This window comes from Sinocyclocheilus anshuiensis, unplaced genomic scaffold (assembly GCF_001515605.1).
Source record: "Sinocyclocheilus anshuiensis isolate Anshui unplaced genomic scaffold, SAMN03320099.WGS_v1.1 scaffold836, whole genome shotgun sequence".
Taxonomy (NCBI): Eukaryota; Metazoa; Chordata; class Actinopteri; order Cypriniformes; family Cyprinidae; genus Sinocyclocheilus; species Sinocyclocheilus anshuiensis.
The window spans coordinates 513-15,114 of NW_015551122.1; the positions used below are offsets into that span (position 1 = coordinate 513).

At 39.3% G+C, this 14,602-nt stretch overlaps 3 protein-coding genes across 5 annotated transcripts in view; 1 reads left to right on the forward strand and 2 right to left on the reverse strand.

The window, feature by feature from the left end:
• The first annotated feature begins 897 nt into the window (after nucleotides 1-897).
• On the forward strand, nucleotides 898-6,490 carry LOC107663095 (sequestosome-1-like). Of its 3 annotated transcripts, none has more exons than XM_016453245.1 (8): nucleotides 898-1,183; nucleotides 1,629-1,724; nucleotides 4,090-4,427; nucleotides 4,536-4,695; nucleotides 5,053-5,133; nucleotides 5,273-5,436; nucleotides 5,582-5,783; nucleotides 5,879-6,490. In XM_016453245.1, the coding sequence occupies exons 1-8, from the start codon at nucleotides 1,015-1,017 to the stop codon at nucleotides 6,034-6,036; spliced, it is 1,368 nt and encodes a 455-aa protein (XP_016308731.1). In that variant the 5' UTR covers nucleotides 898-1,014; the 3' UTR covers nucleotides 6,037-6,490. The 3 variants fall into 3 exon arrangements, with proteins under 3 accessions (XP_016308731.1, XP_016308730.1, XP_016308732.1); XM_016453244.1 differs by having other exon boundaries at nucleotides 900-1,183; nucleotides 5,579-5,783; XM_016453246.1 differs by having other exon boundaries at nucleotides 1,102-1,183; nucleotides 1,629-1,728; nucleotides 5,579-5,783.
• A 95-nt stretch (nucleotides 6,491-6,585) lies between these two features.
• LOC107663078 (UPF0544 protein C5orf45 homolog) lies at nucleotides 6,586-8,906 on the reverse strand. Its single transcript, XM_016453230.1, has 6 exons — nucleotides 8,901-8,906; nucleotides 8,728-8,827; nucleotides 8,000-8,064; nucleotides 7,766-7,896; nucleotides 7,453-7,561; nucleotides 6,586-7,318 (listed from the first exon to the last, which is right to left on the reverse strand). Exons 1-6 carry the CDS (start codon nucleotides 8,904-8,906, stop codon nucleotides 7,145-7,147), a joined length of 585 nt encoding a protein of 194 aa, XP_016308716.1. The 3' UTR covers nucleotides 6,586-7,144.
• Nucleotides 8,907-10,151: 1,245 nt separating this feature from the next.
• Nucleotides 10,152-14,602, reverse strand: part of LOC107663096 (V-type proton ATPase 116 kDa subunit a-like) — a 23,288-nt gene continuing 18,837 nt past the window's right edge. The window contains exon 20 of the mRNA XM_016453247.1: nucleotides 10,152-10,368. Coding sequence (XP_016308733.1) covers nucleotides 10,275-10,368 — 94 coding nt within the window. The 3' untranslated portion in view covers nucleotides 10,152-10,274. The remainder of the gene's footprint in view (nucleotides 10,369-14,602) is intronic.

Sequence of the window (14,602 nt, forward strand, 5' to 3'; positions counted from 1 at the left end):
AAACTTAGCAGAGCCTGTCTGACACTGCTGTACTCTGCAGAGGTGAACTGTGGCAAGGGGGTCCTTTAGAGTGACAGCTGCCCCTGATATTCCCTGATTCTATTACATTTTATTTAATGTCTGACGGTGTTGACAAAAAGTGGGGACGCAACTTTAAAATCTTAAATGCATGTGTCATTAAAAAACAACCTTGCTTTGATAGGAGATATTATTAAGTGTTGCTTTTGATAAAACAAGCTCTTTTTCATCATTAAAAAAAAACATTTTTATCCAGTTTATTGCATATGAATGATTGAACCCTTCTCTGTGGACACAGTGTTTTAGACGTAGTGAGAGGACATTAAGAAACACAGATTTGGTATAATAATGAGAAAATTAAATTGAAGGTGATAATTGTGTTAAATACATTCTATTATTAATCCCTCATGACATTTAAAATTGAAAATATTTGTATTTTTTAAAGCTAATAGCAGTTACCCTTGCTGGACCTGTTTTGTCCCACGTCTCAAGAATGACTCTGACTCAGCTGTAGCTAAACAAATCCATCAGAATAAGTATATACATATTTAAATAAATGGATATATGTGGAAAAATCGTTCAACATTGTTATATAGCAGAAGCAAGAGAGAGTTTGTGTGACATTCCGTCGCTAAATGAACACACAAGAAATGTAGCTACCACTTGTAAAAAGTGAGGAATTACAGTGACATATCACAATATTATTACCCGTTTATTGTTGTCGTTTGGGCCTTAAAGATAATGATTTCCCCGCACATATTGCCATATCACTGCTCAGATGATCTCAGTCCATTCTGTTTCCAAATGTGACTCACGTGATCAGAGTCAACTCAACCTGAACTCTGTTCCTGCAGCTCGCCTCAACGATTGGCTGATCCGCTGCTCATTTGCATATGACGCTCAGGCATAAATACGGAAGTCCCGTGTTCAAGAAACATATTTTCTGCTGCGCAACACAAACCAGAGGCTCGCTTTGACACGCTGTTTCTCGCCACGATGTCGATGACAGTGAAAGCGTATGTTATCGGTAAAGACGACTGCCACAAGGAGATCCGCCGCTTTGGCGTGGATCAGGATGTCTCAACAAGTTTTGAGTATTTGAAGCGAAAAGTGCTCGATGTTTTCCTCGGTCTCAGGACTGTGCCCTTTCAAATGTACTACAAAGGTAAGCCAGTTTTTAATTCTACAATTTTTGTTTGTTTTTAAATGTATGTAGTCTATTGTACATGCAAACATACAATAATTGTCGTTTCTCATTGTTAATACTACAAAGTTGTTTTATTTAACTGTCTGAAGAAAATGAAATGAGTGACATTAGACACCAGCTTGGGCAGCTTTAGGAAAATAAACCTCTTTAAAGTCAAATATAAGAATGGTACAAGAAATAATATACTGTGAAATAACTTGTTGATTTATTGAGACTTATTGCTTAATGATACACCCCAATGCAAAGCTGTGAGAGTATTATAATGCTATTAAATTACCATGAAATAAATGTTGTAACATCCAGGGAAGGACAACAGCAGAATATACATACAATAAATTAGCCAAAATCTAATATGGACAGTAATAAGCATGGAACCATGGCTTTTCCTGGGCTTTGTCTCTAGATGAGGATGGTGACTTGATTGCTTTCTCCTCTGATGATGAGCTAATGATGGGTTTGGCTGTTGTGAAGGATGGCACCTTCCGTCTCTACATCAGGCGTAAGTAACACAGATACAACAACTTCTTAGTGAGACTAAGGTTTTTGATTATCGTAACACTGTGTATTTGCTCCACATTTAATAAATATTGCAACATAATTTATTACACTTCATCATCTGCTTCTGCAATGTATCTGTTGCAAAACATATCAATCCTTTCAAGACATGAGGCAATGGGCATGAGTTCAGCGTGTGGTTTTTAGACAGAAGACAGACAGTAGTTCTAAAACAATCCACAACAAATTCAGATTTGATTTACATTTAAAAACCAAAAATAAAATAGTAATAATAAATAAGCCTTTTAGAGGTAGTAGTTACTGCTGCTCTCCACTGGAGACAGCAACAGAAAACACCTTATAAGGTGTGACTAGGTCAGTGACATAGGTGTCATTTTTCCCAGATCTATTAAGCTACACAAAATTACAATAAAATGCACTTCATACAGACAATAACTTTAATATTTCTCTTCTATGATGAACATCAGTCTCTGAATTAAAATGAATTTGTCTGGCTAGGTAGTGTCACTTTTTTGGAGACTGTATAATATAATAATAATATTTCTGTTTATACAACAGTTCGTTCTGGTTCTCAAATCTGATTGGTTGAGAACCGTGAGATATTGTACTGGTATTGTCACAGGAACGCCCAATCACAGTTTGTATCACTCCGCTTCCAGTATTTCTCACAGCGAGTGTCATGGCGGACACCCAAATTATAAAAATACTGTTTTTGTGTCACGCAATGTAGTTTTAAGAGTTTTTTTAGGTGAGAATGTACTTTGTTTAGACTTCAAATATACGGTTTGTTAATAAAGATAACGTCTATTTGAAAATTAGCTTTGATGTTTTTGGAGACGTGAGCTCCAGGGCGTCAGCGGCCGTTCAGCACTCATGAACCCGCCAGAGCAACCTCACCTCGGCCAGATCTTCTGGAATTAGCCGCTGGCTCTGATGTCTCTATAGTGGATAAACATGAGATAAAATTCGTTTTGGGTAAATCTGACTGGCAGTCTTTGGTCTCATTAATCTATTATTTGTTCCAGAGCAAATAGTTTTGGCTGAAAGCAAAATCTCATCACGTTATATTTTATGTAACTTTAATGCTGTATATTAGAGCATGGCTTTTATGATGGCTGTTGTTGTTGCTTATTATTCAATAAATAATATTTTATATACATGGTAGTATTTAGTATTGGGAAACGGTGTGTGTGTGTTCGTGATGGTGATTTGTGTCATTGTTCCGCCTTTAGATGGCGACAAGTGACTGTTTTACGAGTCCGCAGTAAAGACTCTTTCATTGAAGGAGACTGAAATGGAAGTTATTTTTAATTTTAATAACCGCTTGTAAGACGCAGTTAACAAATGCACTGATGAGCGCTGTCATCAGAAATAGCCCTTAACAGATGAAAGGACAGTACGACAAAGATATCGCTTTCCTCAGCGGACATTCAAACTAATGTTTTGTTGTGAATATGAGATTGAGCTGAAGAATGAATGCTGCATCAGATGCAGGTAATCACACTCGCTCAGTCCATCACTCTCGCATAATAATCTACATAATACAGTGAGCTTTTAATTAAGTAATACAATAAGTTTTTAATGAAGCAACTCAACGTTCCTTAATTACTAGTTCTAAAGTGACGTTTTCTCTTGAGCTCAGCTGTTAAACTGAGATTTGAATATGTGGCGAAAGGAAGTGGTTCCGCACAAAAGGGTTTTTAAAGACACTCCGTTGTTGTTTTTCTTATATATTTACACTCGTGCCGTCGAACTGTTCTATAAACGCAGTATCACTCTCGTACTCGAGCGATACCGGCTCTATATCAGCGGCTGTGGTTTCCTCATGCCTCTGGCCTAATCACAGCCGCTGATATAGAGCCGAATACTTGAGTGATATTGCTCATGTAAACATTTTCAGAAGTGGATGAAACCAACAAAGATACAAAGGTTACATTTCTAAGATCAAGGCACTTGGTACATATCTTTATAATCTTGACAGAACATCCATTGACCCCATGATTTATAAAGTAGCAGCCTGGCTACTTAGTTGAACTTAAGATGTTCAGCGTTTTTGCAATTACTCTTGACATTCTATTATTGGTTCTTGAGTTAATTCTTGGCATTTTAGGCCTAGAATACTATAAATTCTGTATTCCCTGCTGCCTGGCCTGGTAATAGCCACTTACCTGTATTATAAGCTCTTTTGGTGGGAAAAGTGTATGATGATGACTGTAAATTCAAAGAATGTGAACAGATTCTTCCAAGAGGCTTTTGACGATACTAGACCCTTGAATCTTTTGAGCATCTCCAGTACACACAAATATCCCCAATTAATAGCAATTCTGTCATATTTCTTTCCTTTTCAGAAAAAAAGGAGCACAAACCTGATTCCTCACCTCACGGGAGCTTTGGGTTCTCATTCAGCCCGCCTCATGGAGTCCCCCACTTTAGCCCCCCAGGTCCTAATCCTATGGGTCCACCTCATATGGGGCCTCCCCATCATCACCCCCCTCCTCCTCCTCATTTCCCTCCGATGCTGCACACAGGGGTGACCTGTGATGGGTGCGATGGGCCGGTGGCTGGAACACGTTTCAAGTGCACCGTTTGCCCCAATTATGACTTGTGCTCCTCCTGCCAGAGCACAGGCCTCCACAAGGAGCACGCTCTCCTGCCCATCTTTCACCCAATCCCCAACATGTCTGAGGTGAATACCTGTTTTACTACTTTTGTGTCTGTATTTTGCTACATACAAAACATTTTGTTTTTTAAATGATCTGAACATACTGATCAAAGTAAAAAATTGTGCGTGCAGTGGTTCCCTCATGGGAAGTTTTGGCATAAGACGAGACACTGCATGTGGGCAAATAACCATGCTCAGGCTCATGCTTATGCTCAGGCCTCAAACCAGGCTCAGCCAGGTCCATCTGGAGCCCAGCAAAACGAGGATGCTTCTGAAAACATGGAAGAGAACGGTGAGATGCCACCAATCAAACGGTCTAATATAAAACGCATACTGTGTCCGAAAGCTGAAAAATGCTGCTTTCGCAGGCAGCAGAAGGAGGTAGGAGTGCAGCAGGTCATGTGTGAATCCTGTAATTGTTACATCCTGTCTGCTGAGATAGTTGAACTAAAAAATAAAAAGGTGTGCTACCGCTGTGCACAAACAAGTCAGCTGCCTAAGCTTTCGGATGCAGCCAGTGGCCCATTTATAGACCACTTGGGCAGGAAAATCTGTTTGGATGACATATGTATAAAACTTGTTACAATGCTGTAGACCAACATTTCCCTGACAGAAACTATATTATCATTTTTTTTTTTTTTATCCACAGGTGGTACTGCCTCTGCCCAGGCTAATATGGAGTACCTGAAGAACATAGGAGTGGGAGTGGCGGCCATGTTGAACCCCCTTGGTAAGTTCCCTACTTGGGTTTATTACTGGTACTTTTTGGCCTTTCCCAAACATTTTGCGTTCTGATACACCATCTGGATACTTCATTGTTTGGCATGCTAGCTAAACCCTTCAAAATAAAAATGCTTCTTCCTTTGCAGGCATAGATGTGGACATCGACATTGAGCATGAGGGGAAGCGGGACAAAGCTACACCAACTCCTCCTGCCTCCAGTGGGCCACCTAGTGCTCGGAGTGAGAGTGGCTCCAGAGGGTCTGGTCCAGGAAGTCAAGCCGCTGAAGAGAGCATCAGTGAGGGAACAAGGGTAAATCAATATCCAAGCAGTTCTGGAATGCCTGATAGTATACAGGATTGTGGCGTCTCGAGGTTTCAAAGCATAAATTCGGAAGTGAGAGATTAAAGGCTGAGAAGCTACATTCTGTTAACGTTCATTCCTTCTATCCTAGAAGCACAGAGAACAAGGCAGTGATGAGGAATGGACTCATCTCTGCTCTAAAGAGGTGGACCCCTCCACAGGAGAGCTGCAGTCCCTCAGGATGGAGGTGGACGGGACGGATCTTCCAGCCCCGCCAAGTACAGACTCTAGCACAAGCGCCTCACAGGGTCCCACTGGTCTGCGTGAGGCAGCTCTCTACCCACACCTTCCTCAAGGTATAGTGCATCGTCGTTGGGCCGAGTCCCAGTGGCAAATTCCAGTCCACTTCACATGGATTCAAGCAGCTTAATTTTAATGTCCTCTCCCTCAGATGCAGACCCCAGGCTGGTGGAGTCCCTTTCTCAGATGCTCTCCATGGGCTTCACCGATGAGGGTGGATGGCTGACCAGACTGCTCCATACCAAGAATTTTGACATCGGAGCTGCCCTGGATACCATCCAGTACTCGAAACCCGGCCCACAGAAGTAGAGAAGGAGCACAGGAATAAAGAAGACCTGGGCCATACCTAGTGCTGTTTGAAACTTCTGGCCTATTTTCTATTAACAGTCTTTGCATACTTTTTCAATGACAAATTCTTTACGTAAATGTTATCAACAATACTGATTACTCAGGTGACGAGCACATAGTTAAGTTCATTTTTGGGCTTTTATGCAAAATAGATATATTCAACATTTCTGTCATTAGCATTACGCTTCATATTATTAAGATCATCGTCATCATATGTGCATATTACATATATAAGTAGAGATCTACATTTGTGGGATTTCTCTATTTGCATTTACATAACCAAGAGTTAGACGAAGCAGAAACCTGGGGGTATTTTTATTGTTAGTTTGAATAAGCAGATGGAATCGGGTTAATGTTACTGTAGGTCTTCTAAAATTCCTGTCCTTTCTATACACAATAAAATGAAAAAAAAAAACAATTGGATTTTTTTTTTCTTGTACTTGTGCAAGACTTTGGAGAATGGGTTAACTACCAATGCATTTTTATATTTGTTGAAGAGGTTTTAGTAACATCCTACAACTTTGTTAAACATCCTTGAAAGAAAAACCTTTCAATTGAATGCATCTTATTCTTAAAATGTGTCATCAAAGTCTTCCTCGGTAAAGAACAGGGAGTTTAAAGAAAGGCTTGAACATGGCGTCTTGGTCAGTGAAGGTGGTTTACAGACCGCGTCTCCAAAACCAGCTGGCTCTGGGCTGTGACTGTTGATTGGACTGAAAAAGTTTCCATCCACACAAATATCACCAACAGACCTCCGCCTCTAGAACACCACCATTTGTCTCTTCATCCGGTGGATATCTGCGCTCTTCAGAATCCAGACCCATGTCTGTAAGTGCTTTTGTGAAATAAGGCACTGCTGTGTTACCATCGCAATGAGGTGACCTATGAGCTTCAAAGTTGTACTCTTCCTCATCCTGCTGATTAGGGACAACGGTGAGGAATTTATTCCATTTTGATTTATTCTCAATCCTGATGAGAAGAAACAGAAGGACATTTGCTGTGCAGGAGAAGACCTTTGGTTACCATAACTGCTGGCGGCTTATGTGAAGAGTTACACTGCTGTTTATTTTCACCAGAGTTTTCCACTACGTGTGGAACTGGAGCTGGCTGTAGGGTAACAATCAGCCTGACGGGATGATGGGAGATTAGTGCTAGTGCACGGCTCCACGGCACCTGACCTGCCACAGGAGGAATATTTGGAAGCAAATCCTTTATTCCACGATGAATTGAACCTCCTGTCATGCTGCAATAGATACAAGAAGAGATTGTGTTGAAATGGTGTTTTTTGAACAGGGCATTTGCAGTATCATAGCAACATGCTATTAGCATATGAGTCATACTGTTGCAGATGTGTTAACATGCGTGTGCGTGGCTTACCAGATACGGCTGTCTCTTAAGCCCAGAACAACCAGTCCACGACTCCTCATCCTCACAGTTATCATAAGGGCCACCAAAAGACTTTGAAGTAGAGATTTTCTTCCTTTTCCTATTCAGAAAAAATGATGTTACATTGGTATTTTTACATGAAATTAATAATGAAAATACAAGACAAACATTTTTTTATGATCGTTTTTGTGCTAAGATTTTTTGGATTCTTTATTAATAATGAAAATGTTCTTTAATAACCTGTTTTTTTGCCTTATTAACAGATTAAATGCTTTTATTGACAAGTATGAGTGTTGTGTGGTACCTGGTTCCTTGGCGTCTGAATCGGTGTCTTTCTGTATAAACGTTCTCGTCTTCATCATCTTCATGTCCATTTGGACCCTCAGCTGTTTGATCGGTGTATTTACTCCAGCGACTGACACGAGCCGCTTCCTGCTACAGGGACAGGATGCTTATAAGGCCAGTGTTGCTGATGTGACAAATGTATTATTTCTCAATTGGCGTACGTGTTACTTCTGACTGGACATCGGTGCTTTACCTGATTCATGGTTTTGGACCAGACTTTCAAGAACATCTTCGTTCTCATAGTTTTCATCCGGTTCCCTTTAAAACATTGCGTTATTCAAAGGGTCAAGGAAATGATGCTCTTTTTTACCTATTTATTCAGAAATGCATTGCATTAAAATGTAATTCATAAATACAACGATTGACTACATGTCTGCTATGATGATCTTGTTTTGTATTTCTGTATTAAAATTTGTTTTCATATTTTTGGGGTGATAAAATAAAAAATGTCTGTCATACAACTGTCCCGATTTCACAGAAGAATTTAATTCTGCAAAAAAAAATAAAAACATTTAAATAATGATTAATCTGCGTACACTCACATGTATTCAATGAGTAAGTAAAATGTTTAGCCTGAAAAATATATTTAAAAACTTTAGAATGGATGTAACCTGCCCTGATGGCACACGTACATCACGGAGACGTCTATTTGACATCTGCAAGATGTATTTTTTTAGTGTTTGCTCATCTGCAATACGTCTATAGGATGTTTCCGATCAGATGTCAAATAAACGTTTAGAAAATGTCTAAGGTGTTTATGATTTAGAATGTACTGTATGTAAAACTGACATCTTATAGATATTTATCAGATGTTTGTTCACAGCAGATGCTTTCCAGATGAAGCGCTCTTTAACAGACATCTTGCAGACGTACGTGTGCTCTCTGGGATATAGTGACTGTGGGTCCTGAAGGTTTGCTCACCACTGTGACAACAGCTGTTCATCTCCAGCATCTGTCCACGCAGAGTATTCAGCTTCTGAACATGACGTCTGCAGTCAGCTGCAGTGCCTCGACCAAACTCCTGCAAAAACACATCAAACACTGCAACACAGCTGTGACTTTGCAAGATGAGTGCCACGACCCTGATAGCACACGTACATGACAGAGACACCTATTTGACATCTGCAAGACTGTGTTTTTTAGAGTTAGAGTAGGGGAGAGTGGGGTAAGTTGAGTCAGTGGGTAAGTTGACCCACCCCCTGTTTCTTGCCAACTGTACACTTTTATTGTCATGTGAGCATGTATTTTGAAACCACCCATAATTTCTGCCAGACTGTGAAAAGAAGAAACACACGGGAGGAGTGGCAGGCACCCAATTACTTTTTATGTAATGGCTGTTATATCAAAGTAAATTTATCCAGGTCTAAAAATATTTATGATGCATATAAGTGATTTAGCAATGTATAAAACCATGTAAATCATTTAGCTAAATATTAGTAAGCAAGCTAGTTTTTTTCCAAAATGGCAGCTATGGGGCAAAGTGAGCCAAATGCTGTGGGGTAAATTGAGCCAGCATTCTCTCTTACCCTACGATAAGGCACTGAAGTTAAGTTAAATCTCTGAAGTATACACTGGTAGTTTAATGTGATAGTACACAACTGATTTAGTTTATCATATATACATATTATTTGTAGTATATTTGATAGGGACAGTGTACAAGTGCACCAAATCCATATCTGATAAGAACCAGAAGATGCTTTTCATCACATTATAATCAGATATATCTCTCCACCTGTAGTCGCGAATGGCCTGGTCGACGTTGCAGAAAAGCTACTTGGGCCCCCCCTGGACGAGCGAGCATAGGCACGTGCCTAGAATGCCTGTGTGTAAATCCAGCCCGGTCCATAATTAAAACAAAGTTTCAGTGTAATAGTAGAAAAGCAACAATAAAAGAACACCTGGGCATAAGATTATTCCCTTTGAACAATGCTGTAAATCAAAGCTATTGATGAACAAGCTGAAAATTGATTTTAATTTTATGTTGGGAGGTCATTGTGAGAAAACATTCTAATTGTACTTTATTTCATTTAAAGTGGACTTATTCTTGCAATTCATTGCTAAATTATTTCAGAAGTGTACAAACTGTCTGTACTTGCAGCGTTAAACCATAATCAGATAGTTGTCATCATGATGGAGGATTGCTGCTCACAGATACACCTGATTATGGAGCATTAGTTAAAAGAACTTTATTTTATGTGGACTCAAGACTTCAATTAAAAAAATCATGTTCAATCAACTAAAATGTTGCCATGTACTCAGATATGGTTTCAAAGATAATGTTGCATAGTGTCAAAGATATGGATCCATAATAGAGTTTCAAAACATTTTTCATGTTTGATTTTTCAGGTCCAGCTTTTCGCCCAGTGGCAGTCAAGCTAAAATATAAAAGAAAACGATAGATGCTTCAATGACAGTTTAAAATGTGCTTTGTGCCCCCAGCCAAATAACTACTAGAGGAGGTTCATGGGTCACTTTAGAGAGAAAGCTCCAATTTCTGACGAGAAGGTAAATGGAGTGAGCTTGTAGCCTGTTCCACTGTAGAATTTATTCTGAAACTCCACCCTGAGAGAGAGAGAGAGAGAGAGAGAGAGCGAGAGAGAGCGAGAGAGCGAGAGAGGAGATATTTAATTCAGAAATCAATGACAGTATAAGTAAATATGTGTAAATAGACACAGAAAGAACATGAATCTCTAATTAACTTACATAAAGCCTACTGTATCATGTTTGATAAGCACATTTATTTTTTTCCTTTTTTTTGTGTCGTCTGATTTATAGAAGGATTTAAAAAAGGCTTTTTAGTATAATTGTAAAAATGTATACCTTTAGGTCGTGGTATCTCACAATAATAAGACATTATTGTGAGATATTGAGTGATAACTGGTATTTATATGTGTTTATGTAAGTAGTCCTGTATACTGTTATGAAGATTACACTGATTTACAAGATAATCCAAATGTTTTCATCTGAATTTTTTTTTGATTTTGTCTAAAGTTTCAATAAATTGTTCTACCATTAATGCATTTTATTTTTTGACAACTCTACATTTCCATGAATCTGGAGTACACAGTTTTAAATGTAAACTAATAATCCTAATATGATGCATATTTGTCAGTCAAACGTAAATGAAACAGCTAAGATCTCTGCACTCCAAAAAATCATGGCACTTTCTTAACTATTTGCATCAATTTAATTTTATTGAAATAATCATATTTTCAAAATGAATTTATTCCAGTTTCTCAGAGTTAGCATAAATTGGTATTTATTAGTACTATTAGACATCTTACCCGTTTCTTACCCATTTATGAATGACTGACAAATATGCATCACATTTTATTTACTTTATGGTAAAACTGTGTAATTCAAATGAATGGAAAAAGTAGATGCAATTCAAATACATAAATCTAAAGTTTAGGTCAGAATATTTCTGAGTATATATGTAATATAAAATGTCTTTTTCCAAACACAAAATTCTAAAAAATAAAAACATTTGTAATGGCAAGGATTGCAGTAATTACAAATAGCTTAGTTTAGTTCCAAGACTCAGCGTGATGTTAAGAGGACATAAAACATGACCTGTGTGTGTGTGTGTGAGTGTGTGAGAGTGAGTGTGTGTGTGAGAGAGTGAGAGAGAGAGTGAGTGAGAGTGTGAGTGTGAGAGTGTGAGTGTGTGTGTGTGAGAGAGCGTGAGAGTGAGAGAGAGTGAGTGTGTGTGTGTGTGTGTGTGTGTGTGAGAGAGAGAGTGTGAGTGTGTGTGTGTGAGAGAGTGTGAGTGTGAGTGTGTGTGAGAGTGAGAGTGTGAGTGTGTGTGAGAGAGAGTGTGAGTGAGAGAGTGTGAGTGCCAGTGAAGTTGAAGTGCGTGCAGGAAAGCGGACAGGCCTTCCATGACGAGCAGGATCGATACGGTTAGCACAGCAAAGGCAGCAAATATAACCACCATGACGATAGAGCCCACATAACTGAGCTGCTTGAAGGGGATACTCATCACCATTGACCACAGCACCTCAGATAACTCTGAAAAACACACACGCAACATGACTAGATGCTCCACAGTAATGCCGGCAGCAGTGAAACATGCGTGAGAGCACTTACGGGCGTGAGCCAGGCTGAGGGCCCAGAGCCGCAGGTATGAGGCGGTGTTAGAGATGCACCCCAGACAATACTCGATGGTGTGAATGGCCTGGTGCATGAACACGTTTGCTGTATCAAACTCCTTACAAACAATGGCAGATGGAAAGACAGAAAACAAAAATTGAGAAGATATCAAAAATGGCAAATCCAAGGAACTTGTCATCATGAACTCATCCTCGTGTGCTTCCAAACCTATGACTTTGTATGTTTGTGACAAAAAGCTATCGCATGACTTCAGAGGAATAGATGCTAGCGATGGCAAGACCATGGGTTTGATTCCCAAGGAAAGAACTGATCATATATGTACCTTCAATGCCATGCAAGTCGCTTTTATATTTATATATAACAAGTTGCATGACCTTCTATGGTACATTTTTGATTTTTCCCTCTTACCTCCTCTTCTCCTCCTCCTCCTCCTCCTCCTCCTCTTGCATTCACCTCGTCCTGGTGAGCATTTATAGAGCCATTTTCTGCTAGCAGTGGACGTCTGTCTCCCTACGGAAGATGAGCGCATAGTTATACAAACACACACAAACCACAAAAAATGTACTCGGGTCCATTCCCAAACTCTTAAGTACATAAACGCAGAAGGATTGCTCACCGAAAACGGAGTTCTCTTCCTCCTGTGCATGATGTATTCATGCATTGGCTTCCCCAGGAGCAGCACAGGAACAGACAACACAGCCACAATCACCAGAACCTTCTGCACGACCATCTACAGACACAAAGAGATGGTCAGGTCTGTTCATTTTATGTTGAGTCGGATTAATAATGCTGGGGGAGAACTGGAAACTTGAGAGGAAACTGGTGCAAGATGCAAAGATCCTGTCATATCCATGTCTCACTTCTGTTTAATAAACCATATTGAGACAAATCATAAACAAAAGCAGCCTATTATCGTGATATCACCATTTTCAGATGTAACCCAAGTCCCTAACAAACCATAAAGTGGAACAGACTTTATTCCGAGAGTCAAATGTCTGGTTTTGTGATACTAACTAACTACAAGTACACACCTGGTCCGTATAGAGAGGCTTGTTGTCCTTATTCTCAGTAAACAGGAACATGTCTATAAAGTGGATGAGGATGCTGGGAGCGGAGTCGGAGGTCATGGGGCCATACACCAGCCACTTATAGATCACCATGAAGATCAGGTATCCAAACAGACACAGCATGAAACACAGCTCCGGGATCAGCACCAGAAACACACTGCTGATCTCTCTGAAGTGTCTACACAGCAGCACAAAAAAAAAAAGAGTTTAAGATCCATGGTTCAAATGGTAATAAAAAATAAAAAAAGCATGCAAATGTTAAGTAGACAACTTTAGGACCGGAATGATCATTTTGAACTCTGCACATAAATATTTACTTTTAAAGGGGCCATGAATTAAGAAATCAAAATTCACCTTGATCTTGTGAGATTCAAGAGGTCATACAGATAGAAGAGGTACTACTTCATCAACGCCTCTTTATGTGATTTATGGCAAGCAGAAAATAACAACAACAGGATAACTGGACTAAAAATAACATTACTATCCAAAGGATCCTAATATTTATTTTCAACTATGTGATTGTCCCATTAGACCATTATTTGTTTGTTCAGTTCAGATACTGAACAGTAATGCCACAAAATGTAAACCACCCTGTTAAGTGCGAGTGTTTCAGTGGCTAAAATCAGGGTAAAATCAATGAAATGGTCTTTTATTTCTAAATTATGACAGTGTTTGATCCATGTCTACCTTATTTTTATAAAATAAAAAAAAAAGTAACCGAATTGCAGAAAACATGAAGAAAATCCTAAAGAACAGCAAAGAAAACCATACTCACATGTAGTTGAATACGGATAAACACACACCAAAGGTCATATGGATGACTCCAATAATGACAGACATCTTCATCTTATAGCTGTTGAGGAACGTCAGATGATTATTGGCCAGACCCCAAATCTGAGGGAGGTAAAGAATTAGTTAGCATTCAGGATTTTTTCACACAACCACAATGAAGGAAAAGTATTACTCTTGGGTCAAGCCATCAAAACAAATAACAGCAGAAGAGGGTACACAGTGTCATTTCCACAGGACTTACGGGATCAATGCCAAAAGGATAAGGGCCAGTGAAAACGCCAGTGACATTGGGGTCCAGCGACAGGTATCGATTATTTCTGAAAGTCTCCTCACTACACACAGAGACAGAGAGAGGCTTTCAGAACTTCATATGCAATATCTTTGGCCTTATGATGAATGTGTGTGTGTGTGTGTTAGGGTTGCAAAAGGGTTGGAAAATTTCCGGTAAATTTCCGTAAACTTTCCAAAAATTCCTGGAATATTCTCAAAAATCCTGGAATGTTTCCGAAATTTACAGGAAATTTTCCACCTTTTTGCAACCCTAGTGTCTGTGTACTGGTATATATGGTTTATGAGGACACTTCCTGTGTCCCCGTAAAACAAAAGGCTTAAAAAAAAACCAAACAAACATACAAAACGGTGTTTTATGAAATTCAAAAATTGCCCGTAGTTTTCTGTGAGGGGTAGGTTTAGGTGTAGGGCGATAGAAAATACAGTTTGTACAGTATAAAAGCCATTACACCTATAGAGAGTCCCTGTAAACCACAAATGCACGTGTGTGTGTGTGTGTGTGTGTGTGTGTGTGTGTGTGTGTGTGTGTCGCA

Coding starts and splice junctions, on each gene's coding strand:
- LOC107663095 (XM_016453244.1), top strand. CDS start 1,015: ATGTCGATGACAGTGAAAGCGTATGTTATCGGTAAAGACGACTGCCAC. Junction 4,428..4,535: donor CAATCCCCAACATGTCTGAG/GTGAATACCTGT, acceptor TTGTGCGTGCAG/TGGTTCCCTCATGGGAAGTT. Junction 5,437..5,578: donor GCATCAGTGAGGGAACAAGG/GTAAATCAATAT, acceptor CTTCTATCCTAG/AAGCACAGAGAACAAGGCAG.
- LOC107663078 (XM_016453230.1), bottom strand. Junction 7,897..7,999: donor GGTCCAAAACCATGAATCAG/GTAAAGCACCGA, acceptor CTGTCCCTGTAG/CAGGAAGCGGCTCGTGTCAG. Junction 7,319..7,452: donor TTAAGAGACAGCCGTATCTG/GTAAGCCACGCA, acceptor TATCTATTGCAG/CATGACAGGAGGTTCAATTC.